This window comes from Procambarus clarkii, chromosome 25 (assembly GCF_040958095.1).
Source record: "Procambarus clarkii isolate CNS0578487 chromosome 25, FALCON_Pclarkii_2.0, whole genome shotgun sequence".
In the NCBI taxonomy this organism is placed as follows: domain Eukaryota; kingdom Metazoa; phylum Arthropoda; class Malacostraca; order Decapoda; family Cambaridae; genus Procambarus; species Procambarus clarkii.
The window spans coordinates 10,288,640-10,305,384 of record NC_091174.1 but is presented as its reverse complement, the minus strand read 5'-3'; the positions used below and the strand labels follow the sequence as shown (position 1 = coordinate 10,305,384).

Sequence of the window (16,745 nt, the reverse complement as noted above, 5' to 3'; positions counted from 1 at the left end):
TCCGGGGAACATAGGATTAAGGACTTTCCCAAAACGCTACGCATGCTAGTGGCTGTACAACAATGTAGGAACTCTTGTATATATAAATAAATAAATAAATTTAAAAAGAGTGATCACAACAATAATTCAACAAATTAAATATGAAGAAAGTCTATGCACATACAGACTGGAGGCTTTGTTTGTAAAATAACATTGGAAGATGAGAAAATCGGTATGAGCCATGAACATCAGAAGATCATGCACTTACATTTACAGGTAATGGTGCAGTAATACGATCGTTTGACTTGGACTGTGTGGGTGTAGGGGGCAAGGGCCGGTGTGAAGGATCCTGGGGTGATGCTATATTCGTCACCTCACCTTCAGGACAACTTTGCAATGTCAGTTTCACAAACTGGGATGCTGTGGATAAAGCAAAACTTATTAATTACACAATCAAGATTATAATATTCTCTAAATATCTTTTCCCATACAATCCTAAAATGTGATGAGATACCCACAACACTGTACTACAACAAAGCTTTAAGTCACTCATTCTGTATTTGCTTAACACCAAATTTATTATAATAAACAATCATCAAAGTACAACAGGCCAGGATAATGAAATGTTTATTACCATACATGATACCTAAAGATTGGGGAGACTTTTCTCATGTTGCCATACTGTATATTACTTGGCTTTGTACATCCTACACAGTTGTACAAGATCTAGTACAGCAGTATGTAGAAAGAGAATTGGGCATCCCCCAAGAGGAAATGCACTAAGAAGCTTTTACAAACTTATCTATGGCATTAATGTGCAATTTTTACCTCACAAAAGTTTCAAAATAATACTTAATAGATTGTAAATTCTACAATCTATGACAAGAGTAACATTTCGATACAGACCAATGTGAAAACAGTGGTTGCAAAGTTACAATGCAGAGACAACATTCCTCTTTCCTTAGAAATGGTGGTAAAGTTACTATACTAAAGATAGGATCTCTCTCTCTCTCTCTCTCTCTTTTGCCCTTAGGTTGGTGGTAAATCAAAACTTTCAAGAGGATACAAATTTACCTAAGCACTACAAGGGACTGTTACACTTGCTTCTAACATAGAATCAAGACAAACATCTACAAAGCTAACAAAAGATTTGCTTTCTATAATGTTCAGTTTCAGCCAAGAGATGCAAGCCATTTTCTATTGTTGATTTTTTTTAATGTAACATTTTACAGACTATTTTTAAACTATTTTTTCAAACATAATTTTTCAAAACACAACTCTAAGCTGTTTTTCAGTAATCTGTCCTATCACTCACTTATTATAAGACATCTAAATTATTAGAGCTATTCATAAATTAAGTTATATAAAAATTTACCTTTTGTTGCTTTATTAGAAGGGACTTTTTTCTATAAATATTTGAGCAGTTAATAAATATTAATTAAATACTATTCTTAATTTACAGATACTGTGTCAAAATATCACTTTCATGCAATGAGGCATCTCATCTAAAGGCAAGCTAGTGTCAAGAAACACAATATGAAAAAAAAACAATTAGTAATGATTAAGAAAGTACTAATTATTCAGAGTCCAAGACACTAAACACAAGATATATCAGATATTCTACAACTACTCAGACATACAGCAGCCACATTGTATTAAGTGAAGATTCACACTAAACACACTTAAACAGATAAAACTATAATTTACATTCCCCATTACTGAACTAACAGCTATACTTGAGCACCATTTAAAACGAAGCATCTTAAGCCTGAAATGGTTGGAGACAATCCCACTACAGATTTTTTATATTTTTGGATTTTAGAAACGATGTCTTTCAGCGAGAGTAGTCAAGGTGGAGGAGCCAAATATCAGACTAAATTTCTAAGGACAAGGAGGCCAATTTGTTGTAGAAATGTGACTGTGGCTGGGAAGTGCAGAGACTGACAGACAAGTTTGCCATTGGCATTAGCACTATTTCTGGTATTAAAATGCAGTGAAGTAAGATTATAAAGTTCACCGAGTTCTGGTAGTAAAGGTTCAGAGAAGATAATAGTCAATGCCTCAAAACATGACAATTTAGATGAGGCAGCTGACAATTGGTTGAAGATGTAACATAGTATTATCCTGGCTGATTTCAACAAATCAATAATGCGCCATCACATTTGATCATAGCTTACAGATTGAGAACTCATATTTGAGTTTTGAGTGGCTTCAAAAATTAAAAAGAAATTTGAATAAAAGGAGAATGATTTATGGTGAGAAATAGAGCACTATGTACTGTGAAGAGCCATTTAAAATAAAACTGTAGGCTTCAGCAGAGCATAAGATTTTTTTTCATATTTATAATGCTGATAAAATGGGCCTGGTGTGAAGAGGTATGACTTCTGAAATCTTGGCTAGCAAACTAAAAACAACTGGGCCAGGCTGAAGGATAAGATAAAGTTTTGACAAACACTGTGCAGATGCAGATGACTGACTCAAAATGTTAATTGTTGGTAAGGCAGCAAGGCTCGGGTCATTACAAACACACTCCCCAGTGCCTGCACATACTGTACTTCCTACACTCAACTCACACAACTAGCAGAATCAGGTTTCAAAGGCCCCTCTCCAGCAGTTAGTGGCTTGACAGGACCATCTGCCAGTTTTGGGTTATATCCTGATTACTCTCTAAAGTATCTTTTATTTTGAACATAATTTGTAATTTACACCTGTACTGAAGACATTGCCTTTACCATCATCGCCTTTACCATTAAGTGCAGTAAATTAGTGTTAACCTAACTATAACAGTTCCAGCATTTGATGAATGCTCTAGTCACTAAGTTATTTTGTTACCAGTGGGTTTCAGGGATAATAAGACTGGACAGCAAAGAACAAAAAGATAAGTAAAACAATCTGCTGTATAAAGTTACTGCATCAATATTTTAATATTAAAATTCATGTGTATATTTAAACGGTGTTTAATATAATTTAGAAAACAAATTATTTCTCAATATCAGGAATTTGGGAAAAATGCTCTAGATATTTGAGGTTCCAATGAAAACATAATTACTGTTTTCATATTGGAACCAATTTACAAGCATAGTGATAATTGGTTTTGGTATACTGTGAATATAAATTGAAATTTTTTTCCATGACTTTTAACAATTAATGAATGCCAATACCTGTATCAAAAGGAGTGCCACAATTATGTGGATGGTTGTGGATTAGGAAATAAATGATGTGGCAAGAGAGAGAGAGAAATGGTGTAGAATTTTTAAAAGTGCATAAAGGAGTTTTGGTTGTATTTTTCACTAAAATATATACAAAATGTATTTGTCATCGATTTATATGGAATACTTTTGGCCCAATAGTAGTGTTGTTAGGCTATTTATTTTCATTAACGAATGAAGGTAATATAAATACAAAAATAAATTTTTATACATTACTGTATTTCACCCTTACAATTTTGTTATAATTATTTGTAATGCCAAATCTGTAAATAAGCAATTTTCTTATTAAAAATGTAATTTACAAAAACAAAAATATTAAAGTAAAGAAAAACAAAGGCAGGGCAATTTATTTTTAATTTGCTTACTGGTTGCTTTTATGATATTATATTCTTTCTGAACACTTAGGGCGTGCTACCAAGTCATTAAATTAAAATTCTTATGCATTTTACAATTATAAAATAGACAAAAAAAATTTTGACTGCTGAACATTATAAACAAAAATATATAGTTTATTAACCCCTTAGCTGCAGGACTTTTGATTAGGACCCAAACTTTCTTTGGTCTGGATAGGGCTAACAAAATTACTTTTATAGTAAGAAATTGAGAAGATATTTCCAGTGGAACCATAAACAAAATGTTTTGTAATTGTGAAAAAACAAATCATTAAAAGTTTCCATTTCCTAATAGAAAATACATTATGATCCAAATAACTTGATACCAGGCCATGTGTGTGTGTTCCCAAGTTCCATTCACTATAACATACATAATAAATAATCATAACCAGCAATCTTTGTATTCCCCCCCCCTCCCCTTCCCCCTCATCAAGGTCTTAAAAAAATCAGAAAAAAAATATTGCGTATACAAAAAAGCTGAACATGATTTTAAGTAAACTTGATGCGATGCAGTAATAACAGCAGTCCAAGTAACTCGATACCAGGCCATGCGTGTGTTACCAATACTGTACAGAAATATTCATCAGAAAGCCAAGAAATAAGTAGACTCCCCAAGGAATTTTAAGTACTGTTGTTGCAAAAATATATAAAGTAATACTGTACACTTTTTTTCCCTATAATGATTTTCTTTTTGCTCTCTTATTTTTTACATTTTGATTAAGGAAAAAGAATTCTCGATTCACATTTACCATTAACCATTGCTGTGTTCATAACGGCGAACAAGTTTTGAACAAGAACAAGTTATTTCTGACAGGTATATAGACTGCAACAGGTGATACATTCCTCACTTGCTGTTATATGGCAGAAAATAATGAGCCCTAAAAAATTTCTTGAAGGTGAGATGTCTGGACAAATATCACAGGCTAAAAAAACAATTATTCAGAGGCATTTAGTAAAACTCACTGATCATACTGAAGAACTATGTTCTTGCTCATCACAGGTTAATATTTCATGATACAGTACATATGGAATGAGCAGTTTCATTTCTTATTAAAAATATAATAATAATAGAAAACAATACACAAGTTGAAAAACCATATAATTTTCTTCTATTTTGCACCAAAAATGCACAAAATTCCTTAATAAAGACTTACTTCCTGTACTAATAATTATACAGCATGGTACTGTATATGCATTTGGAACACTTATGGTGTGATATCGAGTTGAGTTATTTTCTCAATTTTTGTTTCGTTTTGAGGATTATAAATTGCATACTGTACACAGAAAGAGCAGATAATTTTCCTATTAGAAATATAAATATAATCCTTTTTGAAGAGTTTAAAAAAATAAATACTGTATTTGCTGAGAGGGTAAATAGGACACTTTATGCCTTTATTATTTCTCAGTAGGTGGCATCCTGGCATCTATGGGCCCAGGTTTTGCACTTACCGCACAATCTCTCGACAACTAGTTTTTAGAGATCTTCTAACTTAGCAGATGTCACAATAGAATTTTATGCTACCAGGAGCTCTTTACAGGGCAGTGGCAAGTGGAATTGGCCACGTTCCCTATCATTTCTCAGGTGCCTGGCTTTGTGTTTGTAGTTGGAGTGAGTGAGACCTTGTTCAAGATATTCATTTCAGTTTGTTGTAACATTGTTGTTGATATATTTGCACATTGCAGCTAGTCTTGCCTGAAGACAAGCTGGTTCCAGTCATTTCTTCTGGTTGATTGTTCTTGTTGCTCAAGTTCACACTTTTCTACTCTCTTTCCTGAAGATGCCTTAGGCTGCAGCACAGGGTAGTGTTCCTGTGCTCCAGGCTGCCCATTCACATGCTGCATCTCTACTTTCTACCTCAATATATTTTTTTCAGAGGCAAAAACTCTGAAAAAAATTTTTTACTCAAGTTTCTGAATTGTCTCCACTTTAATGAAAACCTCCACTGATAATATGGTAGTGGGTTATATTTTGACCTTTCAGTCAGCATATGTCTGATATTCTTGGCAGTTACCAGATGCTTTTCCTGTAGCTTGCCTTTAACTTGGTCATAATGCCCTTCTCAGAGGGCTGTGGGCTTGGGCCAGCCATCTCCCTCTCCTCCTCCTCCTCCTCTAACACCTCCAGAAAATACTGGAGAACGGAAAATTAGGAGTTATCCGTTCTCTCTTGATGCAGCCTAAGCTTTTTACCTGTGATGAAGTAAGACCCCATCAAGAAATATATGGTCCTCAACTTGTCTCGAATCAACACACTCATTTCCTGCCCAACATTTTGGATGACATTAGAAATTGTCCTTCTTGGCTGGCATCCCTTGTTAATGACCCCTGAAATAATAAGTCCAATAAAATTTAAAGGTCCTGCAACAACCAGAACAAATTAATATAAAACAGAGATAGCTCATTGAAAACATATTTGTAAAATGATTGTTCAGGCTATAACTATGCTGAGAAGAGATTTTCAGAGTAGAGAATATGATATATCCACATGGTTGTGAATTTAATAAATGCTGATTTAGCCATTGCCAATTCCAAGGAGTGACACACGAATGAATTGTATAAATGAAACAGATTAATTACTCAATACATTTTTGAAGTGTAATCAAGATGCATTATACTTTTGAGCATTAAATAATGTATGCTTCACATTAAGTAATTATAACATTTAAAATACAAAAACTGAAGAACTGAGTAATGAATCGAGAAAGTATTAACTGTATTTATGTGCATCATTGTAGTATGTAAATTAACATGTCAAATGAGTTTACTGAAGTTACTCTTGATATTGATACTTTTTTGTACTTAATTTTTGTTACCAAAAAGCTCACTCCTATGGCTGCAAAAGATAGCAGCACTCGCCTCACGAAAAAGTGCGCTTCACTACTAAAGGCAACTTTTCCCAAAATGCTCCACAAAGAAATATTTCAACATCCTGGAAAGTTCATCTGGACATTTAACCTCCAAAACAAGAATTTGGGCCCTATGTCTGCAGTCATTTGGCAATAAGAGAAGAAACATCACACCACATGAGAGAGAAGGTGGCCAGATGCCTGTGTTCACTTAGTAGTGTATAGGTACTTGAGGTTATCTTGAGATGATTTCGGGGCTTTAGTGTCCCCGCGACCTGGTCCTCGACCAGGCCTCCACCCCCAGAAAGCAGCCCGTGACAGCTGACTAACACCCAGATACCTATTTTACTGCTAGGTAACAGGGGCATAGGGTGAAAGAAACTCTGCCCATTGTTTCTCGCCGGCGCCCGGGATCAAACCCGGGACCACAGGATCACAAATCCAGCGTGCTGTCCGCTCGGCCGACCGGCTCCCTGGGAGTGAGGTGACTGGGGAAGGTAAGTAGATCTTGTATAGACCAACAATTTTAAACAAGCTTCCTGTCCCCAACAATCAGCAGTCATATAGAGTACAACAGGATTAAGAATGAGAAAGTTAATCTGATGCAATAGCAAGAAGAAAGAAAATTACAATGTACTGTATAGCAGAGCAGGCAAAGACAAATCCTGAGGAGTTTATTCAGATATTTATAAAAAATTAGGGAGAAGACTGAACCACTGAAAAATTAACCAGGTCTGATAAATGATAATGGCAAAGAAATGGGTGGTACAGCATTCTAACCAATGAAGTGTAGTGATGTATTTGATCAGTCGTCAAATACTGATCTTCATAAAAATCCTCGTGGTTATCTTATGTTGATTTTAGTTACTATCTCACAGTTCTTATACAAATTGTGTAAATATGGTTTATAAAAAATCTATATGAATGTAATGGAGTTAACCATAACCCATTTCAAAATTCTATCATTTTAATTGCTTAATAATGATGAAATTATCTTTTAACAAACATGCAATCATCCTCCAATCCCAATTTGGTCATCTCACTAGTGTTTAAATCTTTTTTTTTGGACAACATTTCCAGACAGACCAGCATCAAAGGAGCAGGTTGCATGACACTTAAAGTCTTTGAGCTGTGCCAGGAACAGATTCACGTGCAATTATGCATACATGAATCAAGTAATTCCACACATTGTGTAAATCAAAGTGAAAAAGCAAATATAAAAGCTATTTAACCCGAACACCAGAGCCCTCGCACCATCATGACCAGTCAGCAATCTGCAAATTGATGCGTCCACGGACCTAACAATGTCCCCCACCCAGCTACTTCCCAGTGTGTACAAAATAATTAAAAGTTCATATTTTTTTACATGGCAAAATATCTGAATAGTGTGAGGAGGTAACCCACACCCACCACATTTTATATATATATACAGTACCAGTACCTCTTAAGGTGTAAGGGTAGATAACAATGATGCATGAAACTAAATAAGAAAATACTTCACACTACAGCACAATGCAATACAAATTTAGATTTTATGCATCAATAGTATATGAAAGTGGCATGCTATTCAAATTAGTCCTAAATATCAATATACTGTACTATAAATTAAATACAGCATGTCCACCAAACTTCAAAGAGAGAATGCAGAATACAGCACAAAAAAAGATTTGCCTGCAAAAATCCATATATAGCAATGAGTGGAAGACGTAAACAGGTGTTGAAGATACTGTACAGTACTGTACCAGGCACAAACTTGTGTCTAAGAAATGATTCAGTCTCTGTACTTACCATGTAGAGTGAATGTGACAAAAGACAAACAACACAGCATTAGTATAAAAACCATAAGCCATGCAAACCCTTAAAATATAAATAAATCATGCCTTTGTCACTGCTTATTTTAGTAAAAATATTTGTAGATACACACAAAAGTGCTGTACCTAATAAATATTACATTGCAAAATTGCAGGTAAATGTAATTGCAGACAAAATTAACTGCAACATGCAATTAGCCACAGTCTTGTAAATGGTAGACCTCTGCATGAAAATGTCATTATCATAATTATAATACAGTAATAACAAAGAATTCACAAACGCTTAGGCAATTAAGTTAACAAGGCAAAACTACATCAATAACACTAACAAATTTTATATTTTATTCCTATGTAGTGTTATTTACTTATTCCTTATGCCTCCAAAGTATAGAAAATGGCTATTATTCCCTACACAGTTTGCTTTTGTGACTAGGACAGTGATATTCTGAAATTTACCCATTTTCTAAAACATTCCGGATAAACTCAGTGCCGAGTAAACTTGCCGCAGTCCAAAAAAAAAAAAAAAAAAAAAAAAAAAAAAAAAAAAAAAAAAAAAAAAAAGACAGAGAGAGAGATAGAGAGAGAGCCATTTTCAATATTTTTCAGTTGTAAACAATTAGGAAATAACACTACTCAGGAAGAAAAATTATGGTAACATTGTGTACTTCAGTATATGAAATGGACACAGAGATTTTAACCCTTAAACTGCGCAAAACGTCATATGATGTGTGACATTGAACTCAGTTTTTAAATTTTCTGAAACTCTTTCAAATGTTTTGTGCATAATCTACTAGGCAAATGCTCCAACTTTGTCTAAATGATACCAATGTAACTTGAAAAACAAGAAAATAAAAAATAATTATAAAATTGAATATTGAAAACTTCAGATTTTGAAATCAGCTGCAAAAATATAAAAAAATCAACTGTTCATTTGGTGTTATTATGCTCTCAGAATAGCATATGATCTTCATTTTCATATAGTTAGAATATAGGTTTTCAGTATAGTTTACTGTAAAAAAAAATTGTCAATATGGCATTTGAAATACAGTAGTATGCGCAAATTTAGACAACAAAAATTTATAACTCCAAACGTTTAGAGTTTATGACAAATCAACTCTATAGGGATTGTAGAACAGACAGCTGTGCACACTATATGTAAAAATGGTGAGAATTGGTCAGAAACTAGATATTGGGATACTGAAGTAAGTTAAAATTCTAGTTATAGATATAATTGAAGTTGAAGTTATTGACAATGAATAAGGCAGTTCTAATTCATGAATTTATTTGTATGTTGTAATGAACATTGTTTGGCATTTGTACTCAAGTATGTGAAAGTTGTAGGTCAATGTGTGTAGAAATGAAGTCAAGAAAAACTAACCCCCCAAAAACAAAATATAGAGATAATTATAATAATTATAATGATTTAGGGAATATATTTAGGGTATACTTTACATAAGTAAAAAAGCCCTAATCTGGTTCCTAATCATCAAAACAACCTAAAGAAACAAGGAAAATAGAATTTGAAATCTGTGAAAAAATCAGTCAAAAAAATTTCAGTCTCAAGTTCTGAGGGTTGTAACCGATTTATTTGTAGACCAATTTAATTCTGGCTTCACATAGTTAGTGACGAGCAGCATTCTCCAGGATTTAAAGGTTAAAACAAACTCAAATAATAAACAAAGGAGAAAAAAAACTAAAAACTTAAGAAAAAAAAATTCCCCTAAAAAAAATATTTTTTGGACATTGTTGAAAGTAACTGATAATACCATTGGGGAAAGTATTTATATGATATATAACAAAATAGAGCATAACAACATAATTACTCATTATTATTTGTGTTATTATGTATTACTCACCAAGGTTATAATGGCACCAGCTGTATATCAACTTTGTGGACACTTCTTACTACTATTCTTCTTCTTTGTGTGTGGGACAGGTGCTTGCATCTCTTTATTATTGTATTATCCATCAGTTCCAGTTAATAGGAGCTGTTCTCTTTATCTACAAAACTTTTTTTTTTAAATATTCGTCTAAACCCAATTTCTGAAAATATTTTGATGAAAGTTTCACGAAGCTGAAGCCAATAAATTGGAGATTTGTTTAACATTTTTAAGTAATTTTTACATAATTTGAATATTTTCCAAATTATACCTCCTTCAGTATCACACATCATATGACAGTTTGCGCAGTTTAAGGGTTAATGCGATGGAACCCATTCTCTGGGCAGCTTTAGCAGCTCCATGTTGCAACGGCTCTGATATTTGAGACATCCATAAAACTACTTAAACCTACAAAACACCAGGATCAGAACCTAGTGTGCTTGTGGGGCCAAGGGAAGTTTGGATTTAGGTCAGGGTGTAGCCGGCCTGGTTCCTTGCTCTCGTGCAATGCCCAAGACACATCTGATCCTCATGGGAAAGAAGAGGAGAGAGCTACTGAGAGCTATGTGGAGAGCTACTGAAGCCATCCAGTAAAAGACATTTCATTACATTCAATGCTTAATTTCTGGGCAAGCTTTCAATAGTTCCCCCAGAGTATACCCCCCAACCTGGTGCCTTAAAAGAGGAAACCATCATTGGGCTGAAACAAAATATTAATACCGAGGGAAACGAAGACAAGAGGCTGACCTGTGGTTTGAGATGGCTGAAAAGCCCCAGGACTTGGGAAAGGAAAAACTTAGCAACTGGAAACACACCCAAGAGCTACACAGGGATAAGGAGTATTTGATAGGTATGAGTAGCCAAACATGCTTTTAAACTGCCAGAAACCCTCGAGTCCAAATATTATAGATAAATAGCAAATAAAGCAGTAATAGCCGAGTCACATTAGGCTAGTTAAACCCGAGAGTTGTAACTAAACCAAATGACCAGAGGGATAACCTGAGAAAACCTCATCTTGGAACAATGTACCAACAAAGGTATTGACAGAGCTACAGCTTGGGGAGTAAGAGTAGCATGCAAATAATGTCGCACAGCAGCAACAGGACAGAGAGCACAATGTACCCCCCGACTAAACAAACCAAGCACAAACCAACAGAAAATCCAGACAAAAAGCAGGAAACATTTTTAGAAACGGAGAGAACAATCCAAAGGATGAAAGAAATAAAACCCCTTATTGCAGCAAAGAGTGTGAAGTTTAGAAATATGACAAGGCAAACAACAAATGACAGAACATCATATATGATCTTAATTAAGGCTAGCAAGAGAAACAGTAAAGCAATACATGCCCCCAAGCATTTAGCACAATGTATTCCACTGGAAGAACACCAAAGTAATTTCGTTAATTCTTCTCACTTTCAGGTTCAAAATGATTACAATAGTGTAATCCTTTTTGCTCTTTCACAGTATAACACAATGGTATAGAGAATTAATAGCTCAATAAAATTGAGATCATTTCAAACATTTCCTTTGCATTATCAATGAACATATACTCTGTAAACATTCATAAATATAGTCTATAACATATTCAATTACAGATGAAATGCGAAGAAAGTTCACGCATAAAATAATAAATAAACTGTACCTCTATTTTCTTACCTGAAAGGATAAACATTGGCAAGTGCATTACAATGAAGAAGCTATTAATTATGCCACCCATTTTGTTATAAAAAATACTCTGCACATTATTGCCAAAAACTGAGCAATGCAACTATTTGAATCAGCTTTCAACCCCCTCTTCCTCCCCCCCCAAACAAAAATTCTTATTAACTGAATATATAAGTGCCCTATGAAAAAGCCCTCAGAGTAAAAGAAGAGATGGTAACATCTACTCACAATGAAAAAAGGTGTAGAAGTGAGTGCCAGGATGAGGGCAGATGAGGGAGGTATGGGGGAGGGGGATAAGAAGTATGATTGGCTGGGGACAAAGGGTGGGAGGAGCCTACTAAATCGGGCCACTACAATATACTTGAGCATTACAGAATACTTCACCAACCATCCAATATATATGTTCTGAGCAAGGGAAGAACTGCATAATTCTAGCTTTTCAAAAGTACTGTACTGTAATGGAATTATTGCAATGACACTTTACAAGTCACTTACGCAGATATACTAGGCACACAAATGGTTTACAAATAATTTATTGAAATAAGAATCCATTGCTATTACATACTTAGAGCATACACATATTTAAATTTAAAAATAATCTGTACTTTATGGATGATAATATGTAGGCTACTCATTGCATTATTCAAAATTCATATAAAGGTGAACAAATCCATGTAGTAACTTACAGCACTTAATAATCTGCACCACTTCCTTATGGTTGATTTGTGACACTATTGTCCCATTAACTTTGATGATTGAATCCCCCTTCTTAACTCCTGCTTGTGCTGCTGGTCCACCTAGAAGTATATACAGCATATTACAACTATGACACAAAGAGCACATTCATATACAATAATATACTACACTGTATAAATGACCTTTAATTTTTAAACTTTATAATGCAGTACCTAAAAGTAACAGAGTTGTAAAGGTATTATTATCCACTATGACACAACCAGTAATATGTCATATGACCAAGCGGGTTAAGGTAAGGAACCTAACAGCTGACCAAGTAAACCTGTCATCGGTATCCTGGCCCTAACACAAACAACTATGCTTTAGTAAGAGACTAACACAATATTTAACAAGAGGCTGAGGACAAACAGAAGGAATTAAGATGAAGACATAGTAACAGGCAGAGGATGTAAGAGGAATGAGGAGGAGGAAGAAGGAATAAGGAAACAAAAGAAGAGGTAGTGGGGGAAAAGGAAGAACAAGGAAGAGGTAGAATATGAAGGGAAGAACAAAAGGAGAAGAGGGGGAAGGAGGCAGTATAGTACAGTAATATTAGATACTCAAATGTATTTTAGGAAGGAAAAATTAATATCAAAGGTAGAAACAAGACAGTGTTCGACAGAACAGATCAATGACCTTATAACAACAACTACTGTACTTGGATTAACACAAAACACTTCTAGAGCAGGTCAGTGTGCTATTTATTGTGCAATGTATCTGCTTTAAAAGGCTGTGCAAGACTTTACAATAAAAAACGTATTATGAAATATAACTTTGCACCAGCTCCAGCTCACAGACGGAGCACCCATTCTGCAAGATAAAAAGCAGTTCACAAGTTAGAAAGTGTAGCATAGTCTCCTTGCACAATGTTGTTAATGTGGTCCTCAGGTGACAGTTTTCTATCTAGATCCACCCCTCAATCCCTTTCTTTTTCAGAATTCTTTACTAAACACAGAAGCCGAAGAAATATAAGAAAATTCACTTTCGCAAACAGAGTGGTAGACGGTTGGAACAAGTTAGGTGAGAAGAAGGTGGAGGCCAAGACCGTCAATAGTTTCAAAGCGGTATATGACAGAGTGCTGGGAAGATGGGACACCACGAGCGGAGCTCTCATCCTGTAACTACACTTAGGTAATTACATACACAGGCAGTGATGTGGTGGAGGCAAACTACATACATAGTTTCAAATGTAGATTTGATAAGAGCCCAATATGCTCCAGAATCTGTACAACAGTCGAGAGGCAGGACCAAAGAGCCAAACTCAACCCCGACAAGCACAACTAGGTGAGTGTACACACACACTATAAAGCAAACAAATTAAAAAAAAAAAAAAAAAAAAAAATTATGCAGGGATATTCATGTGTGGGCCCTAAGCCTCTGGTTGGTCCACTAAACTGTAGATCTTTAAAATTTACATAACCTAAGAACATTAACATTACTGTACATGAGCTTGGCAAGGCCAGTTTTGACTGTCAGCGGCTTAATCATTACTGGTTGAAGGCTATTGGCTTTCTGGTGAGGCTTCACTTGTTGAAGGTCCTTGGATTGCTTGTGAGGCTTCAGCGGTTGAAGTGCCTTGGCTTGTTCTTTTTAATGAAAAAGTATCAAGTTTTGCTTGCCTCCTGTGCCTCTTGTGAGAAAGTCTTTGGATCGCCTCAAGTTCTGATACATGTTTCCAACTTCTGGATTAGCACAATTTGCTCATGTCTTTATCAGAAGACATGAGCAAACTGTATTTAGTTGTCTGTACTGTTGATTCCACATTGCCATCTTTATCATCCTTTACTTCACCGACCTCACCAGTAATGGGCTGCAGAATCTCTTCTTCGCTCATCACATCACATCCTTGATCATCAGTATCTCTCTGTAGCCATTCACCCGCATCCTGTCTTTCTAGGTTTTCACCAGCAGTTCTGAACATTCCTATGGATTTCATCTGTAAATCCTTGAAAATTCATTTCTTCTTCTTCCTCTTTATTGACTGTAGCCATGAGGATTTTCTTCCAGGAATTCTTCAAAGTCGATTCCTTCACTCCACACTTTGGCCCAGTTACAAATTGCTTCTTTGATCGAATAATTTTTAAAGTTTCAAGGCTTTTTCTAGTCCTGGTATCCATGCCAGTACTGTATATATAAAAAAATACTAAAAAATGTTAGTAGGAAACTACGTTTTCAACCTTTATTTGTTGAACAGTATTACATAATATTTTTTTAGTTCTTACTGTAATGAATTATTTAAATATAATTTTTTGTTTTACAATTATCATAGGCCCTTCCATATGCCTATCATGTCCTCAACAGTTCCTCCTGACTATCCCCCGACAAACCCCTACCCCAACACCAACCAGCCCAACACCACCTTTACCACATTCCTTTAGCCACTGCTTTATGGGATTAATATGGTATGGCCCGATGCTCTCAATTATCTGGCAAAATCCCAGTTTTTTTGGATTTCTGTCTGGATATAGTAGAGTTTAGCACAAAGATAGCCGGATGCAATTTTGGCTGGATAACCAAAATATCCAGTTCAGTGGGCTTTGGATAACCGAGCTCATACTGAATTCAACAAATATACAAGTATTGTAGTAAATGTTCCCCGCAAGACAGAAAAGTACCATGATAGTGTCCAACATTTACCCAGAAGTGTCCAACACTTATCTAAATAACTTGGACTCTAAGAGATGGCAGGAATGAGGAGTGTAACTGATATCAATAACATGCATGCCAGGCAAAATGACTAAGGTTCAAGGCTCGGAAATTGAAGAGGAAGGTGCACATTTCCCCTGGCATTTGCATAAATGAAACTAACAAGAGAACTGCTTCACAACTGGGAGTTTTGTGCATCTTGGGGCTTTGTTGTTTCATTTCCAATGCTTTGTTTACCATGCTATTCGTATGTTTTGGTTTGCCAACCTATCTGATGGCTTGAGGTTATCTTGAGATGATTTCGGAGCTATTTAGTGTCCCCGCGGCCCGGTCCTCGACCAGGCCTCCACCCCCAGGAAGCAGCCCGTGACAGCTGACTAACACCCAGGTACCTATTTTACTGCTAGGTAACAGGGGCATAGGGTGAAAGAAACTGCCCATTGTTTCTCGCCGGTGCCTGGGATCGAACCCAGGACCACAGGATCACAAGTCCAGCGTGCTGTCCGCTCGACCGACCGGCTCCCCTTTCTTGGCCTTTTCTTGGTTAGGGTGATCTTGGATGCCCTGCTTCTCGTAGCTCTTTAGTGTGTGTTTTGGCCTCCAGTCCCTGGTAGGCTTACAATGAATCACAAGGGCCTGGAGAAGATTAAATTGGGTGGACTCGTCCTGGTATCTAGCACCAAAGAGCTACTGTACTATAGACCTTTCAGAAAAAAGCGTTTCATTACATCCATTGCAATTCAATACATCCAATGGTTTTATCATTAAGTGGAAGTCAGAATTTAGGTTAGTAGAGTTGCCAAATCTTTTTCTGAAAACGGTTATGAAACTATCTTCTTACTAATCAAAACAGGTTTCTATGATATTTAATTGGAAATACTGTATTGACCATAAATAGTAGTTCTGGCTTTGGAAAGTCAACAGGCCTGGTTTGAAAAACATTTTATGCCTAATTTTTATTGTGTGAAGAGTATCACTCAGTAAGACTTGAATAGTGACCCCCTCTCTCCCATATTTCCATAAAAAAAAAAAAAAAAATTGACTGATCATGCTATGAACCAGGAGGCCTGAACAACTAGTTCTGCAGGGATTGTAAAGCTATTCTAAAGAGTTCAACTCTGAAGAACTAACAGTAAAATTTACATGTTGTATTCTTACCATCTTTGACATCCTGGACAATGACAGGACTTTCTCCAGAGACAGTGACTCCATAGCCCCGCTCTCCTCGATGGATGACCACAGTGCGTAAGTTACTGGAGTCGTTAGAGTCATTGCCCTCCACTATCGACTCCAGCCTAAAAATAAACAGGGAGTCAGAATAAAGAAAATAATAAGTATAAAAACCATAAAACATGCAATATATTATCTAATCAATTAACAGTATAAAATGCATTAAAGATTGTCATTTATTTTTTCCTTATCAAAGTAGCTGAATATAAACACAGACATAATATAAACTAGCAGTAAAAAGCATAATTTCATTTCTATTCATCATACAATATTCTTAAAATTGAACATCTACTATACAATCAGTCTAGAACCATACTTATTACTACCTTTCATTTAAAGATCTTTTTGTCAA

The 16,745-nt window shown here is 35.5% G+C and overlaps 1 protein-coding gene across 16 annotated transcripts in view; it reads right to left on the bottom strand.

Annotated features, from left to right (window-relative positions):
• The window catches only part of RhoGEF2 (Rho guanine nucleotide exchange factor 2), a 490,304-nt gene that overhangs the window by 460,688 nt on the left and 12,871 nt on the right, over positions 1–16,745 (bottom strand). For all 16 annotated transcript variants that reach the window (XM_069331287.1, XM_045739737.2, XM_069331284.1 and 13 more), the window contains exons 2-4: positions 16,322–16,458; positions 12,469–12,579; positions 248–399 (exon numbers count right to left, since the gene is read on the bottom strand). Coding sequence is in view for 15 of the 16 variants with exons in the window: in XM_045739737.2 (XP_045595693.1) it covers positions 248–399; positions 12,469–12,579; positions 16,322–16,458 (400 nt within the window). In the remaining variant the exon portion in view is untranslated. The remainder of the gene's footprint in view (positions 1–247; positions 400–12,468; positions 12,580–16,321; positions 16,459–16,745) is intronic.